This window comes from Octopus bimaculoides, chromosome 11 (genome assembly GCF_001194135.2).
Source record: "Octopus bimaculoides isolate UCB-OBI-ISO-001 chromosome 11, ASM119413v2, whole genome shotgun sequence".
In the NCBI taxonomy this organism is placed as follows: domain Eukaryota; kingdom Metazoa; phylum Mollusca; class Cephalopoda; order Octopoda; family Octopodidae; genus Octopus; species Octopus bimaculoides.
In genome coordinates this window covers 41,597,189-41,600,602 of record NC_068991.1, presented here as the reverse complement: position 1 = coordinate 41,600,602, position 3,414 = coordinate 41,597,189, and the positions used below count along the sequence as shown (strand labels likewise).

Genomic DNA, 3,414 nt, shown 5'->3' with positions numbered 1-3,414 from the left:
ATATATATATATATATATATATATATATATATATATATAGAGAGAGAGAGAGAGAGAGAGAGAGAGAGAGAGAGAGAAAGAAAGAGAAACAGATAGACAGACAGATATAGCCGTCTACGAATCCATAAGTCAGAGAAAATATGCATTCTTATATTTGTCCTTAGAATAGATATGTTAATCAAAGTGTACAGTATTATATATACATCACGGCCGATGTTATAATCGGTTTTGCATTAGGGGTTCAGCAAGATGTTGAGTTACATAATCGAGCTGTTATCTAACATCTTGCTCAACCCTTAGTGCGAAACTCATTGGTAAAATCAGCCGTAATGGATATATAATGTTGTACACTTCGATTAACATACATACATACATACATACATACATACATACATCAATGACTTGACTGTTTCCCCTATATCTGATGAGGAATGTTACAGGTATTTAGGGGTGAATAAAAACATATTTTACAATAGCTCCTGCAACAAAACACGTATCACGAAAGTATATTACAATCGAATAAAGAAAATTTGGACCTCGGAACTCTCTGCATCCAATAAAACAGTGACCCACAATGTGTTTGCAGTGCCAGTACTCATACCAACATTTTGGCTGCTTGATTGGACGCTTGATGAGATCTGAGCCTTTGATGTGAAAACCCGGAAGATACCAACCAGCACACAATGTCCACATCAACAGTGACGTAGACCGCCACTACCTAAAACGAAAACAAGGTGGCAATGGCTTGAGATCAATCCAGACTGCCCTTGAACGTCGCATTATACCCCTTCAGCAGTATCTTCTAACCACCAAGTGACGAAATGCATTCCATGACCAAGTTTGCATACATGAGGCTGATAACATAAGACTTGAAAAGTATCTCACTCAGCAGCATTCCTTGTCTGATAACCTTAAATACATGCCCAAACAAGTTGCACAACTCTACCCAATGTATCATCACATGAAAAGATAAGCATATATCAGCAGAAGACCATGCATGGATATGTTAGTAGAAAGCTCCAAGATGATAGTAACTTTGATCATCAAAGCAGTCTATCATGGAGCAACAACCGGATTACTACCCCCCACTTCGAAGGATATGCGTTTGCAATCCAGGAACAGGAAATATCAACCAAATACCTGATGCACAAAAGGGACAGAGATGCAGGAAAAGCCGCAAAATGTGAGAATCGATGCAGATTTTGTGGAGTTAACACTGAAGATATCTTCAAGGGCAAAGAGATAAGAACCCACAGTATGGTGAAAGCCATAGCCACTCATAATAAAAAGGAATACTGGTGGAATGTCCCAGTGAAAACTTCAATAAAATGTAAACACAATAGACCTGATATAATGATTTGGGATAGAGAAGAGAAACTGTGCACAGTTGTGGAAATTAGCTTCCCAGTAGATGTTAACATAAAGCTGAAGATCAATGAAAAAGAGAATACCTATGCTGATAGGTATTTCAGCTGATTTACTCTCCAGCCTGCAGTTACTCTATTCAGATTACAAGTTCAGGTTTATACCTGTAATTATTTGGGCCCTGGGATATGCAACACATTGTCTAAATACCAATCTTGAGAAATTAGGCTTCTCAAAACCAGAAAGAAGAAAGCTGATTCGAAGGCTATAGACCCACCTCATCACTGGAACTGTAAAACTCTGTGAAACTTTCCAGAAGTTTATTATTTAAGTATATAAGAGCATACTGTTCTATATTTTAGAGATGAGGAAGTTTGTACATTATTTACATAATTTACATTATTTATATTGGACGGATTTGTGTCCTCATTTTGTTTGTTGCTACCATAACGTTTCGGCTGATTTACTCACTAGCCTTCATCAGGTGTCCTGGTAGAATTTTGAACCCAACCCTGGGTTCTCATTCCTAAGGTATTTTTTGCAGATATTATTATTATTATTATTATTATTATTATTATTATTATTATTATTATTATTATTATTATTATTTATCCAAGGCACTGCCTGGAATTGAACTCGGAATCTTGGAGTTAGTAGCCCGCGCTCTTAGATATTAATATTAATAATAATAATAATAATAATAATGATAATAATAACAATAACAACATCAACATCAGCAAAAAATACCTTAGGAATGGGAACCCAGGGCTGGATTCAAAATTCTATCAGGACGCCTGATGAAGGCTGGAGAGTAAATCGGCTGAAACGTTATGGTAACAACAAACAAGCTGAGGACGCATATCCGTCCAATGTTAATAATGTATATAAGAGATGTCTAGATATGCAACTATATGCATGAGAATACATACACAAAACAAAACATACAAATCTGCTCATATGCATACATACAAACATAACCTGCTGTTGATGTTGAAATTCCAAAAGATGGAGCCTTGGATCTAGGTTAGGAACCGGCTCTTTCTCTAGTGGCAAGAAATCTTGAAATATAACTGAATAAAAAATACATACATATAGACATACATACATACATACATACATACGTCTCTTACAATTTGTATTAGCAATTACAGCTCACAAATTCTCAAACTAAACTACTTCCACATGTAAAGCAGTAGAATTATCAAAGAATTGACGACAGCGTTGACAACGAGCAAAGGCATCAACGAAAAGGTCAAGAACATAAATACAATAAACAGGAAGCATTCTATTTTCTAGTACCCGCTTCAATAACCGATGTATATTTTGTATGGAATGTAGCAAATTGAAATTTTGTTGAATTTTTTGTAAAATTTGTTTCAGAAACTACAACGCAAAAGACCAGGGAATCTTCCTCAGTTTGCCGTTATAATGGACAAGTATACATAATTGGACAGATATTTGTCGCTATAGATAAATGTAATCGTTGCAGCTGCAAGCCTGAAGGCATTATAATATGTACCAAACAGACATGCTCATCCCCACAAAAGGAAGGTAATACTGAAAAACTTTTGTAAAAACATGTACTGACGATTATATGTTAAATTTGAACATAAATAACTAGCCGAAATATCCAGTATTAATGTTAGCTTCACAAAATAATTAAATTAATGCAATGCTTTTTGATTAAATGTGAGCGGAAAATTTCGGATTAAACAACACCGTATTTTTTCCTTTGGATTTCTATATTCTAAACAAATTACAGTTGTGATTGCGATTGTGAAAAAAATCTATAAATTCAGTTTTTTTTTTTTTCAATCCCTCACTTCAAACCCGAACCTCAAACCCTAACTTCTAAAATAACCCTATCCCTAAATCCCAACTCCTAAACTGTAGCCTTAAAACATAACCCAAACCCTAACCCTGTGAGTATGTATGTGAGTGAATGTGAGAGAGAGGGCGTGCTTATGCAAGTGCAAGTGTTTATACGTGTGTGCGTGTATTCTTATAAAAAGCAAACTTTTTGTGATTGTACGTTGACCACTGAAAACA

The 3,414-nt window shown here is 35.3% G+C and overlaps 1 protein-coding gene across 1 annotated transcript in view; it reads left to right on the top strand.

Annotated features, from left to right (window-relative positions):
- Nucleotides 1-3,414, top strand: part of LOC106872600 (kielin/chordin-like protein) — a 131,980-nt gene that overhangs the window by 52,147 nt on the left and 76,419 nt on the right. The window contains exon 14 of the mRNA XM_052971979.1: nt 2,746-2,916. Coding sequence (XP_052827939.1) covers nt 2,746-2,916 — 171 coding nt within the window. The remainder of the gene's footprint in view (nt 1-2,745; nt 2,917-3,414) is intronic.